The sequence below is a fragment of the Stenella coeruleoalba genome (genome assembly GCF_951394435.1).
Source record: "Stenella coeruleoalba genome assembly, chromosome: 7".
NCBI classification, from domain to species: Eukaryota; Metazoa; Chordata; class Mammalia; order Artiodactyla; family Delphinidae; genus Stenella; species Stenella coeruleoalba.
In genome coordinates, this window is record NC_137153.1 from 69,225,949 (window position 1) to 69,250,419 (window position 24,471).

At 37.1% G+C, this 24,471-nt stretch overlaps 1 protein-coding gene across 17 annotated transcripts in view; it reads left to right on the plus strand.

Annotated features, from left to right (window-relative positions):
• RFX3 (regulatory factor X3) overlaps positions 1-24,471 on the plus strand; it is a 289,212-nt gene that overhangs the window by 127,583 nt on the left and 137,158 nt on the right. For all 17 annotated transcript variants that reach the window (XM_079927662.1, XM_079927671.1, XM_079927672.1 and 14 more), the window contains one exon: positions 4,452-4,576. In XM_079927662.1, coding sequence (XP_079783788.1) covers positions 4,460-4,576 — 117 coding nt within the window. In that variant the 5' untranslated portion in view covers positions 4,452-4,459. The remainder of the gene's footprint in view (positions 1-4,451; positions 4,577-24,471) is intronic.

The following is a 24,471-nucleotide window of genomic DNA, read 5'->3' on the forward strand; positions in this document are numbered from 1 at the left end:
TAGCTTATCAAAATGGATTAATGTGACTGCATTTGTGGCTGATAAACAAATATCACTTGAAAGGAGGCTGTGAAGGAACTAAACTAACCAGATTACTCCCAAACATAAACAAAGCACCAGAAACCACTGCTAGATGAATGGGAACACCCCACATGTACACACAAACCTTTATACTGGATCTAAAACAAAACCTACAAATGAAGCATGCTAAGACACTGCCCTCATGTGATGATCCCTGCTTTGAAGAAATTTTGGAAAGCTACCAGAATACTCTAAATGTGTCCGTGGGTTTAAATGATCTGTTTAGGAAAATTTGGCAGGAAGGTTACACTCCTCAACATGCTTTAATATTCAAATTGATCTGCTATTAATCAGGTCTTTGGAATTAATCAGTTAAAATGCCTCTGGAAAAAATACTTACTAGTTGGGTTTTATTATGGCCTCAGTAGAAAGAGAGAGAATACTTGCTAATTTCAATGTCAGAGAGAGAAGAGATGTCTGTCTCACTTCGATTGTTATTCGAAGTGTAGATCAAAGAGGATAGATTGAGAATCCCAAAGATTTGCTGTTCAGGCCAACAATCTCTAGCTTTCCATTTGGAAGCCTTTCATCATGATTTTGCAAAGTAATATACATAGTGGTAACATCATGGGCTTTAGAGTCAGGCAAACCTGGATTTGAATTTAGGCTCTTACTCTTACCATCTGTGTGGCTTTTAGCAAGTTATTTAATCCGTTTGTGCTTCAGTTTCCTCATTCGTTAAGTGGAAATAACAACATTTCCATTATGGTTTTTTTTGAGGATTAAATGAAAAGATATATTTCAAGCACTTAGCATATTGTGTGGCACCTGGAAAAGACTTGTTAAATGAGAGACCTAATTATGGTTGTGACTTTTTTTTTGGTTATGACTTTTTAGCCAGTCTCTGGCAGGCATGTGATTGAGATCCTCTCAAGGCCTGAGGCCTAGGCAAAGAGAGCCTTTACTTCAAACCTCAGGAAGACAATGAAATCAGAGGAGAAGGAAGTTGTGTCTATTAAGGAAAGATGGAGACCAAACTGAGAGGCTACGTTCTTATCCCATTTGGCATGACCCTGTAATCCAGGGGCCAAGGAGATTGGATGATGAGCAGTAACTTGGAACTAAATAAGTTGTTCTGCGACAATTGTTGGTTGTTCTGGATTAGGCTTTCTGTGCTGGTTTTTATGTGGTATGTACATAGAGCCAGAGGTTGGATGGAAAATTCTCTGTGACTCTCTAAGTTATATAAGCCATCATTTTCTATCCATCTGCTTTTCCCCACTCTATTCTGTAAAGGTTGCTCCTATTAAATAGTTGGGATCTTTTTCCTCCTTTCTGATTCTAAAAGTTCACCAGTTTGCTTTTCTTTACTCCCTTCACGTCTGTCTATTCAGTATCTCTGATGAAACTCAAAGACTTTCGTCTGGTAGTTTAGTGCATGCGCTTTAGTGTTATGTCCAAACCCTCTTTTCCCACTTTCCTATTTCCCATAGTTTGACCTTGGTTAAGCGACTTAACATCTCTGGGCCTCAGTTGACAATCTGTAAAATGAGGAAGATCTTAGTTCCGATCATCTAGTTACACGTTTCTATTAGTAAAGTAGTCAAAGCTTAGGTATTGCTCTTATGCCTCAAATGCCTATAAAGGCCAAGCCAGTGAATATGTATTGTCATCTAAATAATTTGTGTATAAAACACATAATATGGGCTCACCTTTTCTAGATTTTCAGATTTTTCACAAGAATCTGGAAATTTGGTTTTTAACACAAAATCTTCGATTTTTAAAGGTTGACGATTAAGAATTTTAATTTGTAGTTACTCTGTGCCAAAGCCTATCGATCGAGTCTAATATGGTCCATAGGAAGCCAGTTTCCAAATCTATGCCTTTTATCTTCAGATAAGCCCTCTCGGGTGATTTATTGAGGAATTGCTTTAAAAGTACATTTAATTTTTTAGACATTCATTATGTGTATTCTTATGTGTATTTGGTCTAAAACAGTGGATGTCATATTATGGGTCATATACCAAAAAAGGTGTGTAGGCTGGTCTGCAGTACAGACCCCTGGACACACGAGAGAGCCTCGATAAAGTTCTCAGCCAACCCTGGGATAAACAGGAGGGTGTTTTAGTTTGAGTGACTTAACTGTAAGAATCTCATCCACCCCTTGACTGAACAGCTTAAACAAGAACCCATAATTGGCAACTCTGTGTTCCTCATTTGTGTACTAAACTGACAAAGGCCTGTCTTGGAGTTGGGAAGAGAAGCTAAGAAAAACTCACTGAAGATGATATCTAAAATCTGGTTTGGTCCTCATTCCCTGCAGAAAGGCATCACCTCATTCTCACTAATAGCCCTCTGCTGTAGCACAAATGGCATCAATTGTCTATAAGCATAACATGTAATGAATCGAAGGACACTGGCATTTGCTTTCTTTTGGGGGAGGGTAGTTTTTTCCCTCTACAATGGAATAAAGAAGAAGAGGCACAGATAGGGTTCCTATTGTGTGTATCCCCTCTCCCAATTTCGAGAACTGTTAGTCCTCCAGTAATCTTAATTAGGCAAGAATTTTATATAGTGAATACTGTCATTTTCAAACATTTTCAGGCATATCCGTGGTCTTAATACTAGTACAAAGGGCTGTGTGTGTTTGTGTGTGTGTGTGTGTGTATCTTTGGAGATCAGTGCTACATTTTTTATTAATTAGCCACCATCTTGAGAGATTTCACATAAAAATCTTCTTTTGGAAAATTGGAAAAACTGGCAGCTATAGTTTAGCCTTCCCATAAATTAACAATTTCCTTGAACTAAACATTAGCTGGCCCAAATAAGTGGGGTGATAGCCACAGTCTCCATCACTTTCCTTGTTTTTTAAGCCCCTAGCTACCTTCAGTCTTTCTGCCTGAGGTTCCTCATCTGTAAATGTAGATTATAATCATACAGACCACATTGGGTTGTTACATGGAGTGATTTATTTATGAATTAACATGTAAAGCATTTAGAAGAGGACATAGCATGTGTTAAATACTCTATCCATGTTAGCTTTACTGCTGTATATTTTGTATGCTCTAAGTTTTATTGTGCTGCTTTAGGGGTTTGACTAACAAAGGAATAAGAATAGTCAATCACGTAAAGTGATACCAATGTCAAGGTCTAGAAAGTAAAGAAAGCATAGATTGAAAAGGCCTAGTCCTTTCTCTAGTCCTGTCACCTTGAGTGAGTCTCTTAACCTCTCTGGGCTTTAGTTTTCTCATTTATGAAATAAGTGTAGATTAGATATCTTCAGAGGTCTGTTTCTAAAATTGAATGAGATGATAGAAAAGGTTTGGGGAAAAAATTGGAAGAGGTCATGCTGTGACAAAAGATGTTGAGAGGGGTTAATTTTCTGCTTGAAAGACCTGAATACTCTTTCAGAATTTTCTTAGGGAAAATTAATGTTCACCATACTGTTCACAGATTTAAACCATGATACAGTAGTTTTCTTAGGCTACCAATTAAATATTGTTTCCCCCCCCCAAGGATCCCTGCTCAGTAGCAAAGAAATTAACATTTATTATATTGACTGCATAAGTAACAAAAGGGAATATCAAGGTCTAAGAAACCATACTTGTTAGAGTGCACACTGTAAAATTTAATCGTGTGTTAGTAGGACAGGCACATGAGAACTGAAAAATGTACCATGTTGAACTGTGAATGAGAGAAGGTAAAATTTCATGTCTTTGTTTACAAATCTCACTTATACAATAGTGATCCTTCTTACCTTTCAAAATATTAAACATTATTGCTGTTTGGCTGTCTTTGGGTAGAGTATAATTAAACTTTAATTTTAGTACCATATCATCTCACAGCCAAGAAAATTAGTGAGCTTGATCCTTTGGCTAAATTTAGGGTATATCAGCTGGTTTTTGGATATACATTAATTTTTAAAAATCAGTGAATAGTAAGTTTGAAAGTTGGAAAGGACCTTAGAAACAATTTATTCTAAATTGTACACCTCCAGTGACGTCCTGTAGTTTATAAAAGTGTCTAGAAAGTACAGTTTATGACGTATTTGCATCCAGTTAGGATTGTGTTCTGAGAATTGTGTCTTGACATAATTTATAATATGACTAGTTTATATTGTGCTTGAGACAATTTATAACAGATGAGGCCTAAGGAAGGTAGATTTCAATGAAGTTCAACCTTTATAGCCTCAAAATAAGAGGTACTAATGGAGATTTTTAAAATGTAGATTAGTAATTTTCTGTATTTATTTTAAAAGTGGGCAACATGACTCTAAACATGCGTGGAATATCATGAGTATGTTGGGTGGAGTAAGAGGTATTCTGGGAGTGGAAAGTTCGTCTCAGTATAGGATATTAAGAACAAATGTAATGCAGCTAGTCATATAAGGAGAGCATTTTAAACTTTCTTTCTATTTTAATAAATTTCAGAGACCATCATGCAGACATCAGAGACCGGGTCGGACACAGGTTCGACAGTGACTTTACAGACATCTGTGGCTAGTCAAGCAGCAGTGCCTACACAGGTGGTACAGCAAGTACCAGTACAACAACAGGTAAGGAACTGCTGTTTCCAGAGAAGATGCTGTGCCTTTCCTTGTGCTGCCTCTCCAACATAGCTGTGTCTAAAAAATGATTCGGATAATACTTTCTGGCACAATGGATGCCCAAATAGGCCTCGTTCGATTCTTAGATTAAGTCAGCAAATGTTTCTTGAGCATTTCCTGGGTGTGCCACGTTCTTTCTGTGCTAGGCTGTAGGGATAAAAAGATAAATACTCAAACTATAACCCTTATTCCAAAAGAGCCTCTTAAGTCCTAAAGAGAGCATTTGTTTCTAACTTGGCCACCCTAACTGGGTTTTCTTCTCCGCTTCTCCCCTCCTTATTCTTTATCACATCTTCCTATTTCTTTCGTATTGAAATGTCGGCAATCATATTTTTATATAATTGGCTCACAGTAGTACTTAATAAAGGAGAGGATGTGTGTACCTTACAGGCAGGGATTTTGCCTTTGTGACATTTTGGAAAGTGCTTGGGCGTTATGGTGACTGATAAATAGTGTTTAATGAAAATTAAATTATCTTAAAGGTCTGAAAATCTGACTCATCCCATTTAAAAAATAGAGAATGAATTCATCATCACATGTTTACTACAGGGCTTATTCATACTTGGGACGCTTAGCTTGTTTTGGAAAGATACTGACAAAATAGTGCAATTTTGTGCCAGTTAATAGTCCTCCTTTGGATTGTGAACACATTGGCCTGTCATTTCTTCTAAGGAGTGGTGAGAAAGTATGTGAGAATAATCATGTCATAAAGCATTATCTTGAGACTTGAGATTTACCTGTAATTTGTCAGTATCAGAGAAAATGTTGCTTTTACAGTTTAGCAAATGTTGCTTTTACAATTATAAATAAGTCATTAGGGAGAGGGAATAACTTTTCCTAAATTATAGACAGAGGGACTCAAGGTTATATTCTTAGGAGATAGAAGTGGGATGGGCAGGGAGAGTGCTAGAATCATGGAGAAGGGTCTTTGACTCTCAGAGTAAATAAAGACATCTGAAAGAATTATTTCTTTTATAATTAAATCTTAGCATACTCTTCTTTCTGTTCTCTACAACACACTGGTATTACTGATCACCAATTTCATTACCAATTTCAAGACTGAACATTATTCAGAAAAGGGTAGTTTATGGCATATCATCCAGAGAGCAAGTAGAGAACTATTGGGACAGTGTTATATATAATTTTAAAAAGATAACTCAACAATCGAACAATATAAGCACATATTGAACAGTTACGCTCACTCTGGTTTGGTTTTTGTCTCATTTGTGGAAGAAGAATGGCCTTGAGAGTGCCTGTCTCTAACAGGAGTGCAGTGGAGATCCTGTTCCTGTCTCCACAAAGTGCCCCCTTGAGACCTTAAAATGTCTGTGTTAAGTGCATCTGGCCCTCTCTCATGGACTCTGTGTCTTTTCTTACTCCCTCCTTCCTTTCCTTTCCCTTTCTTCCTTTTTGCCTTCCTTCCTTCTTTTCTTTTTAAAAAACATTTTCTTTTTATTGAATTTATATGTCATTAGATGTCTACTACAGGTCTTATATAGTGTATATAGTAGTGTAAAGAGTCAAATAGTTCAGCAAGTTTGTTATTTAAAAAAAAAAAGTAGTTCTCATCCTCTCTGTACTCCTTCTCAGAGGCAACTAATTTTGCCTCTGTTTACCTATTATTTTGATATTTACCTCTGTGTCTTCACAAACGGTGTGTATTTTCTTTTTTTAAAAAATTTTTATTGGCGTATAGTTGATTTACAATGTTGTGTTAGTTTCAGGTGTACAGCACAGTGAATCAGTTATGCATATATACACTCTTTTTTTTTTTTTTTAGATTCTTTTCCCATATAGGCCATTACAGAGTATTGAGTAGAGTTCCCTGTGCTATACAGCAGGTTCTTATTAGTCATATATTTTATATATAGTAGTATTTTCTTGATTTTTTTAGTTTTAAGCATTTTCTTACCACACTCCTCTTTCTAGCTCTTAATATGTGCATGCATGTGCATGCACGCACGCACACACACACACTTTTTCCATGCCATATACTTCTGATATACTAGGTTGAACTATATGCATTTTTTTCCCTTTGCCATCATTCTGGGATTTCCCTCTTTTATGTTGGCTTTCCTGTTTCTCGGATCAGTGTCTTAAACTCTTTCTTGATTTGCTCAAGCACAACTTGCAGTAACTTCCTAAGAACTGGTAGATTTTGAGCTCTTGTGTGTCTGAGAGGGAATTTATTCTACTACCTTCACAGTTGTTTGGTAGTTGGATGAGTACAGAGTTTGGGGTTGGATATCATTTTCTTCAGAATTTTGAAGGAATTGCTCCATTGTTTTCCAGTTTGCAGAATTGCTATGGAAAAGTCAAACACTGTTCTGATTTCTGATCCTTTGTATGTGATCTATGTGATTATTTTTTCCTCTCATGTTCTAAATCCCAGTTTCTTGAAATTTCATGTTCATCAAGGAAGGCCAGTCACCTCATTGCACAGAGTTGGTAGAGGAGATCTGATTGCTTCTTAAATAGAATCACTTTTTATATTAAATATATATAAAACCAAAAAAACTAAGTTCCTATTAGAAGTGGAAAATCAAGTATCACCAGCCATAGACAGAAAATTACACATACACATACACACACTGTGTTCATGTCCTTATAAAAAATAATCTCATGTACACACGTAACACACTTTGGAAAACTTTGTGGTATGCCACATGGTTTGTTTCCCAACAGGACGTTCAAGGCAGTCGACGACTTGGTCCCCTTTCACCAAGCAAAGAAGTTGAGAATTTTCATTTTCTTTTTGTCAACTAAGTGTTTTATTTCACAGAGTGGATTAGTGTGATATATGCCTGGATAAATGCCTGTTATGTTGTCCTTCCAGGCTTATCTTATTTGGAAGGATTTTTTCTCTTCTGTCATTTTCTTCCTTCCTAGCTTCCTTCCTCCATTCCTCCCTTCCTTCCTTCCTCCCCTCCCTTTTCCTCTCCTCTTCTCCCCCTCCTCCCCTCCCTTCCCCTCTCCTTTCCTCTCCTCTAGAACGGTGACATATTTGAAGATTTCTAACAGTGTCCCTGTGGATATAGATTGTCTATAACTGATAAGATAGGTGCTATAGTAACTTCTTATTGCTCTAACATACCTGTAATCTTTGTATTGTTAATATGCTGATGTCATCTTGAGTTTTCAAACTTTGGTAGGATGCCTTTAAAATCTTGCAGCTCTTGTCACTGACCCATGATAGATACTGAAATCATGGCATTGACATCAAAGATAGTTACTTCTATTGATTCAACTTTTCATTGTGTCCTTGCTCTGACCATTTTGATGTAAAAAGAAAGCCTATAGGGCTTCCCTGGTGGTGCAGTGGTTGAGAGTCTGCCTGCCGATGCAGGGGACACGGGTTCGTGCCCCGGTCTGGGAAGATCCCACATGCCTCGGAGCGGCTGGGCCCGTGAGCCATGGCCGCTGAGCCTGCGCGTCCGGAGCCTGTGCTCTGCAATGGGAGAGGCCACAACAGTGAGAGGCCCGCGTACTGCAAAAAAAAAAACAAGCCTATAGCTAAATTTTTAAATTTTGAGACATATAATATTGTATGTATTGGCCTGTTGAGAAACCAGAAAATTTTAAGATCGTAATATATATTTTTATTTCTTCAAAGCCCTAAGGGTTCTGATTTCCCTATTTCACTATGTAATAAGTACCAAAAAAAATATTGTTTCTAAAATTATTTCTGTGGTTTTTCATTTATTCTGTATGATCTCAAGAATCAATTTGTCACCTTTCCTTGAACAATCTGATTCAAGAATGGAGAATTCTGAGCAAAGATTGCAAGATCTTATTATATAATTCTTTATCAAATTTCCTATCTTTTGCAATTTTTCATTATTTCACAAAACACCAGAGTCTCAGCTTACAAATACAGAAATAGTTGCCCAATTCAGTAAAATCTATAAAAACATTCAAGTTCAGTATCTTGATTAGAAACTAAAAAATTATTATTTATTCTTATCATATTTGTAAAAAGACTTTTTGCACTGATGAGTCTCTATCGAATATGCCTAGAACTGTGCTGTTCTCCCTTCCCCTCCCCCTTCCTTGAGTGATTTGTTAGAGTTTCTTGTAGATAATTCTTCAAGTTGGTCATTTTATGCCTAAATCTGAGAGGTCTTCTAACCCTGCTTGCCTAGAACTGAATTAAAAACCCAGGATAGGGGAAAAGGAAAATGTATTCCTACTATTCCATTCTCCTCCATAGCCAGCTAGTTTAGATTCTTTTCAAGGTAGAACCTAGTCAAAAGTCAGAACTTTTATTCCTGTTTTAATCTTGGGATCCAGGTATTTCACAAATGCTGCTGACATCGAGGATAATTCCTAAATCATCCTAAATCTTGAATCAGGGCTCTAAGAATATTTTCTCCCATTCAAGCTTCCCAAGTTTTAACTGGTCTCCCAACTATATTTCTTCCTGTCTCTACTGTCTCTGTCTTTCCTTTTCCTTAGAAAGGGACATACATCTTTTCTCTCACAGTGGGCAAGTGTGTTGTCTCTGTATTGCTCCTTCTAAATGTAACATCCCAGGTACAACTGAGCCCTGGGGTTGAGGGGCTTCTATTTGAGGTCAAAGACATACATTTTTTTTTTTCAAAGATGCTGTCAACTTTGTTCAGATTCTTTTTTTATCAAAGAATGTGGGTCTTGACCTTTTTCTGCCCAGGGACTATTTGTTTCTTGTGGGTCTTTGGTATGTAACTGTGACACTGAAACTTCTTTTTATGTGATAAAAGCTCACTTCAAGATTACATTCAGATAAGGACATATATATTCTTACAAATACATATTTTTAAAAATACGTGTAGAAATAAATCACCTATTTAGGCACCGACTCTTTGTTTGTAATTTGAGTTATCAAAATGAATGTAATAGCTATGTGGCTATATTGTTTCTTTCTGGTTAGTATCAATATATCACATATTTAGCATTTCTACATAAATTATGGTACATCCTGGAGAGTAAGTGTATTATCCCTGTGGTCAAAAAGATAAATGACATTTTGTGTGAGAAACAGATCCAACCGGAACTGTCAATTAGGTTTTAGGCGAAGGGCAATCTTCAAGAAGGATAAGTTTTAAATGAATCTTCTCCAATAGATCTGTTTATTATGGATATCTTTAAAATGATGCCTCAACCTTTAGGAGATGGATTTTAGGAATTGAAATTAGATATGAATGCTCCTGACTTCCCCACATTAGGCCATAGCTTAAACAGTAGGTTATTTTTGTCCTCACTTCTGTTTGCCATATTCCTGTGTGTAGTAAATAATCATCACAACCAGAAGGAAGCTGTGATAATTAGCAATATACCCATGAGAAAGTTCTTCTGGTGGAAGCAATAAATAGTGATTAAGGGGAAGAAATGATTGCCTATGGAATGTTAAACATAACAGAATGTTCTATTGGATCAAAACTTGATCAGTAGTATTTTAAATGGGACCCTGTGCTAGCTTGGAGAGCTAAGCCTGAGGTAGTGCACTCCATCGCTCTTGTCTTTATCTTTCCTCTGCTCAGGGTCCAGAGGTTTGCTTCTTGTGCATCCTAGCTTCGATGGACATGAATGGAATTCTTTTCATTTCAGACCATTATCTGATATAATCAACAGAAACAGAGACATTTTTCTCTGGTTTGCTCTTATTCGGGACGAGATTCTCACTGGCTTAGTTCCCTAAGGGAACGGTGTTTTCATAATTAAGACTGTGGCAGACATCCTAAAAGATGGGGTTATATTTTTAAATGAATTCCAGTTGAATGTCTTTTGTGAAAATAATTTTTTTAAAAGACAATAATTTTAGTTCTTGAAGAACATATTTATTTTTGGAATCAGAACTGCTAATTTTTAGTATCCAATATAAAAAAGTAAGGTGTTTTGAAGGAACATGCTGATTTACAATCGAAATAAATTTTACTGTGCCAATCCAATATGAAGGCTCTTTAGTTGACCATCTGTATATTTTTAAAAATAAGAACTACTGTTTAAATAGTTGGGTAGTAATAGTCTTTGATTCTCTTTTAAGTGATTTTTAAAATATTTTCTCAACTAGAGTTAAAAAATTATGATCAGTTCTGGATACTATATTTTAAGAGGAATATGCCAGGCACTGTGTTAAATACTGCGGTTTCAAAGGTAATTCTGTTTGGTACCCGACTGTAGAAAACCAACTTTTGATGGAGATAGACTTGTTATAGAATTAGATACAAAGTTCCTTAGGTGTAAAGATGGAAATTGTTCTTGGAATGAGGGTCAGTGATGTCTTCACCAAGAATGTGACCTTTGAGCTGTGTGCTGAAGGAAAAGTTGGAGTTCACAAGGAAAGCAAACTGGAAAAGGGCATTTCTTGTAGAGAGAAGCATGGAAGAGCTCAAGTGAAATCAAGGAATTGTACAAGGAGGTGAGGGGCTAGGAATTGAGGGCTGTGGAACAATGCTGCATAAAAACCTTGTGGGAGGTTGAGTCTGATGACCTATTTATGGTGTCTTTACATGTATCCCCTCCCTAGTATTTTCCCTCTTCAGTTGACATATTTCTTTACGTATTCCCTCACTGCTGATTTTCTTGAAAGAGACATCTGCAGTTATCTAAGCACTTCTTAATCCTATGAAATTGGGGTGCCACCATACAACTATGGATACTGTGCATTTTGGACAGAGCCAAATCCAGTAATTTTCTCTAGGGTGTTTCTGGATTTTCCTTTGACATTTGATACTGTTGACTATCACATATTTCTTTTTTTGCATGGATTTTGGTTTTCCCCTTTTATTTCTTTGAGGGCTATTTCATCAAGTAAATCAGGTTTCGTAGAGCTTAAGAGAGTGAGATTCATACTTAGAAGGGATGGATTTAAATCCTGGCCTTAGCTCTTTCTAGTTATATGACTTTGGACAAATAAAATTAAGTTTCTGGAGACTCAATATCCTAATGTATAAATTAAGAATAATAATGTCTAGCTTATACTTAAAGTATTAAATAACATTTATTAAATAATTTAGAATAGTACCTGAAGTATAATAAACCTTTAATAAATTTTCTATTTTTACTATTATTATTTTCATTGTTGTTATCATTATCAGTAGTACTGGTAATGTTATCTGACTCGTTTAATGGAAAATTGGAGTGGGGGGATTTGACCTCCTTTTCTATAAGAGTTGGTCTTTGGCTCTCTCTCTTTGCCCTCACTGTCAAGTAACTTATCCTCTGCAGCTATTTTAGTCTTAAAACCAGCTGCTTCCATTTTCTTTACTAAGCAAGAACCTCTGGTCCTTCCTTGTACTGCTCTGGATTGTGAATTATGGAATCTCAGGCTCTAGGTCAGAATGGACACCAGCTTGGTCTGAGGCAGGATCAGTAATGGTGTCCTTCACCCTGGATGGCCTGTCACCCAATGCAGTCACCAAAGTGATTAGAGAAATGCCAGATTTTTCAATAGAATTCAGGAACACCTCCAGTATTTTATTCAGTTCATAAAATATAATAATTTTGAACCAAGTTTGTTGCTGTGGTATGATATAAGACTTTAAAAGATTAAGGTGAGAACAATATATTAATATTCTAGCTAGCTTGACTAGAATTTGGTTTTCTAGTTAGAAGAGGCTTACACCATTCATTTAATGCAACTATTCCAAAGGACCTCCCAAAGTTGAATTGCAGAAAATTTTCTTTTTCAACAAATCACTTAGTTATAGACTTATTTTAGTCGATTCCATAATTTTGTTCTTAGAGATATATAATGTTTCCTACGAATATTGAATTTGCTTATCAAATTATCAATTTCAACATCAGTACTTTTTGTTTGTTTGGAAAGTTCAATTTGTCCTATAAAATTTTTCATACGAGTAGAAAGTAGAAAACTTTACAATAACTGGCACTTCTGTTTACATATAATTTGAACAAATTGAAACACAATTTAAACAGAGCACGTGCCCTCTTTGCAAAGTAAATCAGAGGAATTCTTTACGTGTGCTAAAAATACATTGTCAGTATAATAGATCTCAATATATAGCTGAGCCTCTTCGACATCAGTATCTGAAAGAAAAGAAACGTTAAGGTCCAAATAAAAATTGTTATTTGTAGTCTCAGCTGGTCAAGGAGGTCTTTCTAGAGGAAGTGATGTTTAAGCTAAGATTTAAAGAATAGAGATGACCAGTGAGGGAATAAAAACAAGTGTTTTCTGAGGGAAGTGTGTTTGTGAAGAGCTGGCGTGAACGTGGTAGGTTTGTGGAACTGAATCAGGGTTGAAATGGGTGGAGGAGAGAGTGGGAGAGCTGAGCGGTGAGAGGTGAGGTGGAGCACTAGGTATCTACTGGTTGAGTAGTATAAGCTATTTAGGTTTTCAATAATAACTCCCATTTTGAAGTCATCCACCATTCTGCTTTGTCAGAAACCCATTTGCAACAATGTATCATAATGATAGTGTGCCATCTATTGAGCACCTATTGTGTGCTGTTCCCTGTGCTTGATGCTTGGCTCATTATTTCTAAAGCTTGTAACAACTCCGCAAGGTAGGTGGTATTATTACAGGTGAGGAAACTGAGGCTCAAAGAATTTAAAATAATTTGCTTTGGATTACAGTTATTTGCCCTTGACAGCCTGTGCTTACATTTGAGAAGTATACTCTGAGATAGTAATTACAAAATGTATGTGTGTGGGATTGATGTTATATTTCTTTCGAGAGTGGGATATATTTGTATCGTCATTTAACAAATAATTATTTTTGAAAGTCTTCTTTCATGGGAACTGTAAATGCTGAGCAAGTAGGTACTCAGTTTGTATTGAAGGAATATACTAAATAGTACAATAGCTTGAGCTCTTCAGACTGAATCCTTGTGTGTGGAGGGGAAAGGACTTGGGTCTTGTCTACATCTCCTGCCCCTAACAGCAGCTCCTGAGATGCCTTTGTGGAACCTCTAGGGATATATGGTACACAAGTTGAGCATCATCTCCTCTCCTGGACTCTTTTATAGCCAGATGGATTGTCCATTAAAGTTCTTCAAGCTCGATGCCTGTATTAAACCAGCATACCATAAGGTTAATTCCATGGAGCACTTAACATACCTTTTCTATCCACGAAAAATGATCGTTCTCCCCTTTCTTTTATCCAGGGCTGATTTTAGAAATAGACACACATTGAATGGCTCTTTATTTTCTTTAAAAACTTGTATTGATATCAGTCAAAGCCATTTCTGCTGAGACACTGATGTTTCATTTTTCTTACAGCCCTTACAAACTGATAGACTTCCTACTGAGGAAATCGCAGCCACCTTCTTTGTCCTGGCTGCCTAGTAGCTCAGTGCTAAATCCTAAACCTGACGTTTAACTAATATACCATCCTTCAGCCATGATATTTTTAGCTGAGAGTCAAACCCAAGATATCTGACTTCAGAACCTGAGCTCCTAAGCCCCACACTACAGAAGTAAAGCAGTCAGATGAGTTATAACAAGATAAATGGTATAAGCCCACTGACATAGCAGTACTAAACATGGGCAGTCTCATGGTGAAGAACATGATACACTTTATGTCAAGAAGGATTTTTAATACTATGAATCAATCACAGAACATTTTTGAAGATCCCACAAGCAAAGCTAGTGAAACAGGTGCATCCGGAGTATAAAGGGCTGCTTGAGCAAGATAACTAGCAAATAAAAAAATTATAAACCTTGGGAATTCCCTGGTGGTGCAGTGGTTAAGAATCCACCTGCTAATGCAGAGGACACAGGTTCGATCCCTGGTCCAGGAAGACCCCACACGCCGCCGAGCAACTAAGCCCGTGCGCCACAACTACTGAGCCTGTGCTCTAGAGCCCGGGAGCCACAACTACTGAGCCCATGTGCTGCAACTACTGCAATATGCCTACTGCAATACTACATGCAACTACTGCATGCCTAGAGCCCATGCTCCACAACAAGAGAAGCCACTGCAATGAGAAGCCTGCGCACCGCAACAAAGAGTAGCCCCTGCTTGCCGCAACTAGAGAAAGCCCGCGTGCAGCAAAGAAGACCCAACACAGCCAAAACCAAATAAATAAATAAATAAATTTATTTAAAAAAATTATAAACCTTGAACTTCTTAAAGCCCTCCCTAAACTCAGACCCTAAGTATGAACATCAGTAAATATAGTACCTTAAAAAAAAAAAGAGGGGAAACATGATAAAATCAATGTAGTAAAATGTTGTTATTTAGATAATCTGGAGAAAGGATAACTTGGGAATATTTTGTATGACTCCTGCAACTTTTCTAGCAGTGTGGAGTTATACAAAAAAATTTTGGGGCTTCCCTGGTGGCGCCGTGGTTGAGAGTCCGCCTGCAGATGCAGGGGACACGGGTTCGTGCCCCGGTCCGGGAAGATCCCACATGCCGCGGAGCGGCTGGGCCCGTGAGCCATGGCCACTGAGCCTGAGCGTCCAGAGCCTGTGCTCCGCAATGGGAGAGGCCACAACAGTGAGAGGCCCGCGTACCGGAAAACAAAAAAAAAAAATTTTTTTTTTGAAATGAATAACTTTACCAATCTGGGGTAAGTTTGGTAAGTGATAATTTGAGCTACTAATCATAATATTGTGTTCAATAGACATGGGCACTTACTATTTTATCTTTAAATAAAAAAACCTGAAAGTTTTCCTTATACATATGCTAAGCAACAAGAGTTCTTCTAAAAAGTATCCCAAATTTAAACTACTCTTGTCTCATCTCGGTGGATCAGTGTTTTAAAAGAGGAAAATCAGTTCTGAGTTTTTTGCCCAGTTCTCTCTATATTCCCCATCAACTCCCCAGTCTTGATGATTACCACCAAGAAAATAAATAAATAAATAAGCAAGCCTGAATAACACATAAAACGATCAATGAGAAACAAAATTGGTGATACTTTTTTTTTTTTTTTTTTTGTGGTACGCAGGCCTCTCACTGCTGTGGCCTCTCCCGTTGTGGAGCACAGGCTCCGGTTGCGCAGGCTCAGCGGCCATGGCTCACGGGCCCAGCCGCTCCGCGGCATGTGGGATCTTCCCGAACTGGGGCACGAACCCGTGTCGCCTGCATCAGCAGGCGGACTCTCAACCACTGCGCCACCAGGGAAGCCCGGTGATACTTTTAAGACTCTTTTAAAAACAGATGTGTATAATGAATTGGTGGTACAATTGAGCGTTGCTTTAAAAATCTGGTTGCTAGAAAATGCAAACAAAATTATTCTCAAGAAAGAAGACAAAAGTATTAGGAAGTAGTAATTAGGTACTAAACCCCCAAAAAATTTAATTAGCCAGTTTGCGGCTTTGATTTTTGTTTTATTTAGTAGCAGTATAGATATGGATAGTATGAAGGCCCAGACAGCCATTCCCATTCCAGCCTGTGAGGAAAACCAGATTCATCAAATCAATTGATTAGCAGCCTTTAAAAAAGTTAAACTCACCCAAATATATATTACAATTGATATATTAATTATTGAATAGGGGAAGAGGTAGAATATAGATTTTTTATTAAATAAAAAGGTATAATTTTTCATCTTCTTATAATTGTAATATTTAAAGATTATCTTTTATATCTGTAAGGTATAATTTTATTTTTTTGCGGTACGCGGGCCTCTCACCGCTGTGGCTTCTCCCGCTGCGGAGCACAGGCTCCGGACGCGCAGGCTCAGCGGCCATGGCTCACGGGCCCAGCCCCTCCGCGGCATGTGGGATTCTCCCGGACCGGGGCAGGAACCCGTGTCCCCTGCATCTGCAGGCGGACTCTCAACCACGGCGCCACCAGGGAAGCCCTGTAAGGTATAATTTTAATGGGTGATTAAAAGGTGGCCTCAAAACTGAAAATAATAATATGCAGAGCTTTTTATTTTTGGTTTACAAGTTGGTCAAGCTGTTTCTCACAAATCTATACAGCTAACCAAAGCCATGATTTTGTTTTTATCTGCCTACCTTTACTAGTTGGTGTTTCTGGGTTATTAAGTACTGATAACTTTGGATTCTATTAAATTTGTGCTTCCTTATTATTAGCAATCTCAGCTTTTTAAAAATAGTAGGATTAAAGAAGAGAAACCAAATAAGAAAAATTATACATTAGAAAAGAGAGCACTTGAAATGTAAGAAGAAAGGTGATTCTTAAATAAAAGTGCTTATTAGTAAAACAGGGATTAGAGAGGGAGGCACTGTCCCATTTGTAAATCTCAGAGTAACTTTGTAACTCATCACTAGCGGAAGTAAACTATAATACAGACTAACTTGAGGTTTTGTGGGGTTTTTGTAAATGGAACTATAAATGGAATAACTGAGCAAAATTATTTCTGAAGTTTGGAAGAGTGATAGTAAGCAAATTAATTTTACTTTGAATAAACCTAAACTTTAGTTCCCTGTGGTAACTTTTTTCTGAGATTCTTATGAGACTGAGCAGACCATTGATTATAGTCCTGTTTATGACCCTTGGTAACATAATTATTCTATGCAAAGCCTTTTTTACCAATAACTTTTCTTTTTTGTTATTGTGCTGATTTTCAAGGCTTTGGTTTGACATTGAGGTTCACTAAGGTGTTTGTTGCCTGTGGTTCATTGATCTGGTAGATAGTTATACAGTTAAAACTCATGATTGCTCTTAATTTTTTCCAGGGATTTCATAAATTGATTTCAGAGAAATTGTTTCTTTAGCTTATTTTAATTAGATACTAAAAATAACAAAGCAAAAGAGCATCAGGGAACTCTGTCTAGGAAAAAAAATATGACCTAGAGAAGCTAGTGTAATAAGCAAAACCCATACTCTTTTGTCAGTATAAAAATAGATTCCTGACCCTGTTAACTGATCTCAGTAGACAATTTATTTCACAGGTGGAAAATGTTTTTGATGTTTGGGCGTAAATTATATTCATATCTATGTTTTGGTTCGTAATACTTTAGCATTGAAGGAATGCAGTTTTTGTTCTTTTGCTTCCTATGAAGCAGTAATATTGCCCAAAATATTAGCGTTATGGACTAAAGGAACAGTGACTTGAATTTGATCTCAGGAGGTGTGAGTGAGTCGGAGTTCTAGGTCTGCCAAAATAAGCTACGTGGTATTGAGCTCATTTTAACCTCCCTGTCCTTTAGTCTCCATAACTGTATTACAGGAGCTCACTGGGCATTGATTGAACATCTGTTATGTGCTACTGACATATGAAGAACTTTAAGGTTAGGTCAAAGAGACGGACAGGTGAACAGAAAATGACACAGAGAATGGTGATGCCTGAAGTATAATATAGAGAGCTATGCTATAGGAGCAAAAAACACATAATATAATTCAGAGGTGAGTCAGTTGATGGGAGTGGGCAATTGTGGGAAACTTCCTGAAGAAAAACTACCTTGGGCTTCCCTGGTGGCGCAGTGGTTGAGAGTCCGCCTGTGGATGCAGGGGACACGGGTTTGTGCCCCTGTCCGGGAGGATCCCACATGCCGCGGAGCGGCTGGGCCCGTGAGCCATGGCCGCTGAGCCTGCGCATCCAGAGCCTGTGCGCCGCAATGGGAGAGGCCACAACAGTGAGAGGCCCACGTACTGTAAAAAAAAAAAAAAAGAAAAGAAAAACTACCTTGAAGAAGTACCACCCAGCCTTAGTTTCCTTATCTTTGAAATAGATAATTCACCCAGAATTGTTGTTAGGACCAAATGAGAAAATCTTTGTAATGGGCTTTGTGAACTACAAAGCATTTTGCAGATACGAGGGCAAATTACTGATACATATACCAGACATTGCTAGGAACTGGAGGTAGGAAAATGATTGTAAAGAGCAGTGTTTCTCAAAGTGTGATATATGGATGTTTTCTTAGGAATCCACTCTATGTGTGTATGTGTTTATTTAGATAATCTTTATAATGAAGCTATGAACATATTTTAGATTATCTTAATTAATGCATTAGAACTGAGACTGCCATTCAACTTCAGTGTGTGTTTAAAATAGCTTTGGTTCCAGGAGGTGGAACTACTATAATTTTGGAGGCTAATGAGGAGGAATAGAGCCAGCCTTAATATGAACTTGATCAAGGCTAAATGATACCACAGATAGATTGGATGCAAGAGAAGCTCCGTATAATAGTTGCCCCCACAGCTATCATTGTTTGCACCTTGGTTTATGTTTGCATGTTTTAATAATATTTTATTGAACCCTGAAGGTCAGTAGTCATCATCCTGGGGGAAGCATGATTGATTCCCCAAACCACTGTGAAATTAAGTCTTTCTGTTATGCACCCTCCTAGACCTGTGTACCTTTCCCTCACAGACCATTTCATTGCTGTGGTTTTAGCTGATTTATGTGATCAGTGTCTTTCCTCAAAACTATATCATAAGTTGATGATCCAGACAGCATGACTTCTTTTTTTTTTGTTGGGGGTAGGAGTTTGTTAATTAATTAATTTATTTTTGCTGTGCTGGGTCTTCGTTTCTGTGCGAGGGCTTTTCTAGTTGTGGCAGGCGGGGACCACTCTTCATCGCAGTGCACAGGCCTCTCACTATCACGGCCTCTCATTATCGTGACCTCTCTTGTTGCGGAGCACAGGCTCCAGACGCGCAGGCTCAGTTGTTGTGGCTCACGGGCCTAGTTGCTCCGTGGCATGTGGGATCCTCCCAGACCAGAGCTCGAACCCGTGTCCCCTGCATTAGCAGACAGATTCTCAACTACTGCGCCACCAGGGAAGCCCACCATGTCTTCTTTTGTTCACATTATAGTACAACCTAACAGGTGTACATAATAGATGCTCAATGAATGTTGAATTAATGAGTGAACTAGGTAATACTGAAGTGCCTTCTAAATTAATAGTGATTGAAAATAGTTAATAACAGGTTTAGTGTTAAACATGCACATGCACATACTCCATATTTTTAAACCCTATAATTTTTGAACAGTACAAATGATCACTCTCAGATGTCTCCAAAGCAGAACTTCTACAGCCTATATTTGTGCAAGATTTATTAGAGTAAGAAAAAGATATGTTAGAATATCTATTTATATTTTTTATTAAAAATGGGAAATATAGCAAAGATATAATTACTTATATATCACATGTATAAATGAGGCATACTGAAGGAAGAGGGGTTAATGGTAGCCCCCTCACTTTTGAAAAATGTTTTATTTATTTTTATTTAAATTTCCTTGAAGTATAGTTCATGTGCAATATTATGCTATTTTCAGGTGTACAACATAGTGACTTGACATTTAAGTACATTACAAAATGATCACCATAATAAATCTAGTAGCCATCTGTCACCATACAAAGTTATTATCATATTATACACTATACTCGCTAAGCTGTATGTTACATCCCCAATGCCTTATTTATTTTGTAACTGGAAGTTTGCCCCTCTTAATCTCCTTCACCTATTTCATCCATCTACCCACCCCCCTTTTGCAACCACCATTTTTTCTCTGTATCTATGAGTCTGTTTCTGTTTTGTTTGTTTGTTTGCTTTGTGTTTTATATTGATTTTATTCATTCATTCATTTATATATTAAGGCCGTGCAGTGCACATGTGAGATCTTAGTTCCCTGATCAGGGACCAGGGATCAAACCCATGCCCCATGTAGTGGAAGCACAAAGTTCCACTTAGCATAATACCCTATAGATAGATCCATGTTGTTGCAAATGTCAAGATTTCATTCGTTTTATGGCTAATATACCATTTTATAAATATAGATAGATAGATATACACATATATACATATATACACATCACATCTTCTTTATCCACTCATTTATCAATGGACACTTAGGTTGCTTCCATATCTTGGCTACTGTAAATAATGCTGCAGTTAGCATAGGAGTTTTTGTTTTCTTCATATAAATGCCCAGAAGTAGAATTGCTAGATCATATGGTAGTTCTATCTTTGATTTTTTGAGGAACCTCCATACTATTTCCCATTGTGGCTGCACCAGTTTACATTCCCACCAACAGTGCACCACCATTCCTTTTCTCTACAGCCTCACCAACGTTTGTTATTTGTTGTCTTTTTGATGATAACCATTCTAACAGGCGTGAGGTGATATCTCATTGTGGTTTTGATTTGAATTTCCCTGGAGATTAGTGATGTTGAGCCTCCTTTCATGTTATTGGCCATCTGTATGCTTTCTTTAGAAAAATGTCTATTCAGATCCTCTGCTAATTTTTTTTATTGGATTTTTTTTATATTGAGCTACAGCTCAATACATGAGTTCTTTTTATATTTTGGATATTAACTTTTTATGGGATATATCATTTGAAAATATCTTCTCCCATTTAGTAGGTTGCCTTTTCATTTTGTTGATGGTTTCCTTCACCGTGCAAAACCTTTTTTGTTTGTTATAGTCCCATTTGTTTAATTTTGCTTTTGTTGCTCTTGCCTGAAGAGGCAGATCCAAAAAAATGTTACAAAGACTGATGTCAGAGAGTTTACTGCCTGTATTTTCTTCTAGGAGTTTTATGGTTTCAGGTCTTACATTTAAATCTTTAATCCATTTTGAGTTTATTATTGTATATGGTGTGGGAAAATAGTCCAGTTTGATTCTTCTGCATGGTGCTGTCCAGTTTTTCCCAACACCATTTATTGAACAGGCTGTTCTTTCCCTATTGTGTATTCTTGGTTGCTCTTGTCAAGGATTAGGTGACCATATAAGCATGGATTTATTTCTGGGCTCTGTTCCATTGATCTATGTGTCTGTTTTTGTGCCAGTACCATACTATTTTGATTACTATAGATTTATAGTATAGATTTGAATCAGGGAGCATGATACCTCCAGCTTTGTTTTCTTTCTCAAGATTGCTTTGGCTATTCGGGGTCTTTTGTGGTTCCATACAAAATTTAAGAATATTTGTTCCATTTCTATGAAAAATGCCATTGGTATTTTGATAGGGATTGCATTGAATCTTTGGGTGGTATGGACATTTTAACAGTGTTAATTCTTCCATTTCGTTAGATGATATATCCTTCCATTTCTTTGTGTCTTCTTTAGTTTCTCTCATCAGTGTCTTATAGATTCCAGAGTATAGGTCTTTCACCATCTTGGTTAAGTTTATTTTTAGAAATTTTATTCTTTTTGATGCAACTGTAAGTGGGGTTGTTTTCTTACTTTTTCTGACAGATTATTGTTGATATATAGACATGCAACAGATTTCTGTATATTAATTTTATATCCTGCAACTTTACTGAATACATCTATTAGTTCCAATAGTTTATTGGTGGAGTCTTTTGGGTTTTCTAGTTAAGTTTCTATATATAGTATCCATGACAGGAGGCAAGCCCAGGATCTTCCTACTCTACCACCTTGTCCCCCTCTCACCGCCCCCTCACTTATTTTTTGCATTTTCTGCTTCCGGTAAGGTGGATTAATAGATTATGTAGTCTAGATTTAATTAAACTAACTTCATGATATGGAAAAGCAGCTTAAAATTTTTGTAACATATAGCCTATGGATTGAAGATAGCACTGATATTGCAAGGAGAATCAAGATGACAGAATGAGCACTCCTCTAATTCTTTCACAGTCACATAGAAAATGTCTGTTTAGACAGTCACTGTCTAAATGATAAGAAGTTAGCTTCACAAGTTCTTCATACTGAGAATATTTTTGACATACAGATTTATGTCCATTATCTTCAGTGGTGAACCTCTCACCTAAGTACATTTTATGACATAAGATTAAATAATGAAGTTGCATCAATTAACAGGACATTTCATTATTTGATCTTTAGCTCTTTATAATTCCTACTTTTCTATATGTTTTGTAGAGTATATACTTCTAAACATGTATGTAATTTGTAAGTAATTTTTTTAAGAGAGGAAAATGATTTAAAAAGTTTGCAAGCTACTGAACTAATATGCTGCTTAATTACCATGCTATCACTTTCTATGAAGAAGGTGCTATTTACATACAATAAAATCCATTTAAGTGTACCGTTTAATGAGTTTTGGCAAATGTGTATACTTGTATAAACACCATCACAATCAAAATATTGAACATTTTCATCACCCCAAATAATTTCTTCATGCCTCTTTGCTCTCAGTTCCTCCCCTCCCCTGTTTCCAGCTCCAGGAAAATACTGATTTGCTATCATTTAGTTTGTTTTGTCTTTTCTAGAGTTTCAAATAAATAAAATCATGCAACATATAGTCTTTTGTGTTGGGCTTCTTTTACTCAACATAGTGATTTGGAGGTTCATCCATGATTTTATGTCTCTCAGTGGTTCATTCCTTTTCATTTGTGAATAACATTCCATTTTAACGATATATCAGAGTTTATTTATCCACTCACCTATTGCTGAACATTTGGCTTGTTTTCAGTTTTGAACATTCATATGTTAAGTCTTTGTGTGAACATATGTTTTTATTTTTCTTACGTAAATACCTAGGGGTGGACTTGCTGGGTCATATGGTATGTGCTTGTTTAACCTTGTAGCAACTGCCATACTACTTTCCAAAGTGGTTATATCATTTTATATTCCTACCAGCACTGTATGAGAGTTCTATTTGCTTGACATCCTTACCGAACTTGGATTTATAAGTGTCTTTAATTTTAACCATGCTAGTGATTTATGTAGTGGTATCTCATTGTAGTTTTAGTTTGCATTTCTCTGATAACTAATGATGTTAAGCATCTTTTGTGCTTATTGGCCAGCAATATATATCTTAATAATTTAGTAACACTGATAGTTTAATTTTCTTCCATTTATACTTTTACTTAAATCAGTAATTTGTGTCTAATTAAATAGATTTTTAAAGTACACTTATATGAGTTCAAGTAATATTTTTAAATTTTATGTTAAAACCAAGGAGAATAAAAGAGAAAAATTTTAACTGATAAATTAACTTAGGTCAGGTTTATGTTTTCAGTAAGAAATAAATAAACTTATACAATAAAAAGACAGGAGGGGCTTCCCTGGTGGTGCAGTGGTTGAGAGTCTGCCTGCCAATGCAGGGGACACCGGTTCGTGCCCTGGTCCAGGAAGATCCCACGTGCCGCGGAGCGGCTGGGCCCATGAGCCATGGCCGCTGAGCCTGCGCGTTCGGAGCCTGTGCTTGGCAACGGGAGAGGCCACAACAGTGAGAGGCCCGTGTACCGCAAAAAAAAAAAAAGAAAAGAAAAAAGACAGGAGATCTTTAATTTAATTTAATTTATTTATTTTTTAACATCTTTATTGGAGTATAATTGCTTTACAATGTTGTGTTAGTTTCTGCTGTGTAACAAAGTGAATCAGCTGTACGTATACATATATCCCCATATCCCCTCCCTCTTGCATCTCCCTCCCACCCTCCCTATCCCAACCCTCTAGGTGGGAGATCAGGGAGCTGATCTCCCTGTGCTATGCAGCTGCTTCCCACTAGCTATCTGTTTTACGTTTGGCAGTGTATATATGTCAATGCCACTCTCTCACTTTGTCCCAGCTTACCCTTCCCCCTCCCCGTGTCCTCAAGTCCATTCTCTATATCTGTGTCTTTATTCCTGTCCTGCCCCTAGGTTCTTCAGAACCATTTTTTTTTTTTAAGATTCCATATATATGTGTTAGCGTAAGGTATTTCTCTTTCTGACTTACTTCACTCTGTATGACAGACTCTAGGTCCTTCCACCGCACTACAAATAACTTAATTCTGTTTCTTTTTATGGCTGAGTAATATTCCATTGTATATATGTGCCACATCCTCTTTATCCACTTATCTGTCAATGGACACTTAGGTTGCTTCCATGTCCTGGCTATTGTAAATAGTTCTGCAGTGAACAGTGTGGTACATGTCTCTTTTTGAATTATGGTTTTCTCAGGGTATATGCCCAGCAGTGGGATTGCTGGGTCATATGGTAGTTCTATTTGTAGTTTTTTAAGGAACCTCCATACTGTTCTCCATAGTGGCTGTATCAATTTACATTCCCACCAACA